At 48.3% G+C, this 2,474-nt stretch overlaps 1 protein-coding gene across 1 annotated transcript; it reads right to left on the bottom strand.

The window, feature by feature from the left end:
• Positions 1-1,096: 1,096 nt before the first annotated feature.
• On the bottom strand, positions 1,097-2,150 carry LOC130945300 (hapless 2-like). The gene is made up of 3 exons (XM_057874033.1): positions 1,884-2,150; positions 1,344-1,738; positions 1,097-1,205 (listed from the first exon to the last, which is right to left on the bottom strand). Exons 1-3 carry the CDS (start codon positions 2,148-2,150, stop codon positions 1,097-1,099), a joined length of 771 nt encoding a protein of 256 aa, XP_057730016.1.
• Between the last annotated feature and the right edge of the window lie 324 nt (positions 2,151-2,474).

The following is a 2,474-nucleotide window of genomic DNA, read 5'->3' as shown; positions in this document are numbered from 1 at the left end:
TCACTAACGCCCAGCAGGTTGCAAGTTTGAGGCACGTCACAGCCATTCAATCCTGGAATCCTACTCGGAATACCACAGACAAGGTTTAGACTTTCCGGATTCTCATGAATGCCGCCATCCATCTAGCTTATACCACGAAGATTCTGTTGGGGAATCTAAGAGATATTCATTCAGTCTGATGTAGAACGGAGGTGGTTGTCAGGCACACGTTCATGGATTGAGGAAGGTGATGAGTGTCACGGATCATCACCTTCTTCACAGTTAGGCGCGAATAAACATCTTAGATAAGAACAAGCGTGTTTGAATGGAAAACAAAGGAATTGTATTAAATCATTGAGACGCTGCAGAGCTCCTCACCCCCAACATGGAGTTTAGAGACTCATGCCGTCACAAAGTATGTAATTCAGATCTGAAAATGTCATGAGGTCCAAGATAAGTCTGTAAAGTTGTTTAAATAGTAAACTAGTAACCTAGGTTTACAAAAAAAATGAATAAACTAAGATAATTGGTGCAGAAATCCACTTCTGGGGCCCACTTGGTGTGTGCTGGGGCTGAGACTAAAGCTTTCCACGTGTAAAGGCCTTTCTTGGCGTCAAACTCCAGGTTTTGACGTGTTTTGGGCGTTCAACTCCGGATCATGACGTTTTTCTGGCGTTTAACTCCAGACAGCAGCGTGTACTTGGCATTCAACGCCAAGTTACGTCGTCTATCCTTGCGCAAAGTATGGACTATTATATATTGCTGGAAAGCCCTGGATGTCTACTTTCCAACGCCGTTGAGAGCGCGCCAATTGGACTCCTTTAGCTCCAGAAAATCCATTTCGAGTGCAGGGAGGTCAGGATCCAACAGCATCAGCAGTCCTTTTTCAGCCTAAGTCAGATTTTTGCTCAGCTCCCTCAATTTCAGCCAGAAAATACCTGAAATCACAGAAAAATACACACACTCATAGTAAAGTCCAGAAATATGAATTTTGCTTAAAAACTAATAATATTTAACTAAAAACTAATTAAAACATACTAAAATCTACAAGAAATTACCCCCAAAAAGCGTATAAAATATCCGCTCATCAGTCCTATTTGAATTTAAAATCGTCCTTTTAAATTTTTTGGACCAAAATACCCTCACCACTACCAACACAATTACCTCTTCCACCACCACCACTACCAACACCAGCACCAGCACCACAACCACCACCAGCACCAGCACTACAACCAACACCAACACCAACCATAACCACAACCACAACCACAACCACAACCACCACCAACCACCACCACCACCACCAAGACCACCACCAAGAAAGCAGGAAACAACACCAAATAAAAACAGAAACAACACCAAACAGAAACAGAAAGCAAGAAAGCAGAAGTAAGGCGTGAGGCGGAGGCGGAAGCGGCGAGGTGTGAGGCGGCAGAAGCGAGGCGGAGGCAGCGACGTGAGGCGGCGAGGCGTGAGGCGGCAGAAGCGAGGCGGTGAGGCGGACTCCAACGGCAATGGCTCGCCGTCCCACTCCCCCCTTTACCCTTCCCACTCCTCCTCCCCCTCTCCCCTTCCCACCACCCCGCGTCCTTTCCCCCTTCCCCCCACCCGCGTCATTTTCTTCCTCTTCTTCTCCGACTTTTTCCACTTTCCCTCCTCCCTCTCTTCGCCGCCGGCGCCGTCCCCCCGCCGTCCCCCCTTCCCCCTTCCCCTTCCCCCTTCCCCTTCCCGCCGGCAGAAGCAGATGTAGCAAAAGAAGCTGATGCAGCAGAAGAAGAAGCAGAAAAAGCAGATGCAAAACCACCGGCACTTGGCCACCCATCCCCAGCGGCGGCGACGGAGCGTCCAGGGACCGGCGACGCACTCCAACCTCGGATCCCTCTCTCTCCTCAGCCACTCATCACCCGCGGACCGGCGACGGAGCATGCGTGGACCAGCTCAGCCTCGGATCCCTCTCTCTCTTCTTCGCGCGCCGCCCTCCTCACGTCGTTCTCCTCTTCCCGGCGACGGTCCTCCCTTCCACCGGCGCTCCCTCTCTCTTTCCCCTCTTCTCTTATCCCCTGTCGCAGCCCTCTCCTTTCTTCTTTCTTTCGGCGACGACGACGGCAGCTCCAACCTTCGCTGGCGCCGTCCCCTCCTTCCCCTTCCCCCTCCCCCTCCCCCCTTCGCATTTCCTTTCGGCCCCCACCCCCCAAAAACATGTTTTCTCACCCCCCCAACCCCCAAACGTGTTCTTTTCTTTTTTTAAAATTTTATAATTTTTTATTAAAGTAGGGGTATTTTAGGAATAAAATTAATTTTTTTTTAAAAAAGGACGATTTTAATACAAAAATACGTTAATGATGATTTTATATCAAAATATACACCAGGGACGAGTTTGATTCCGACCCTCAACGTGAGGGACCAAAACAATACTTATCCCTAACTATAAAGTTAACACAGATGTTTTAAAATTTTATCATAATTGAATTTTAAAAAATGTCAAATTCTTAAAT

The sequence above is a fragment of the Arachis stenosperma genome, chromosome 8 (assembly GCF_014773155.1).
Source record: "Arachis stenosperma cultivar V10309 chromosome 8, arast.V10309.gnm1.PFL2, whole genome shotgun sequence".
NCBI classification, from domain to species: domain Eukaryota; kingdom Viridiplantae; phylum Streptophyta; class Magnoliopsida; order Fabales; family Fabaceae; genus Arachis; species Arachis stenosperma.
This window is presented reverse-complemented; position numbering and strand designations above follow the sequence as displayed.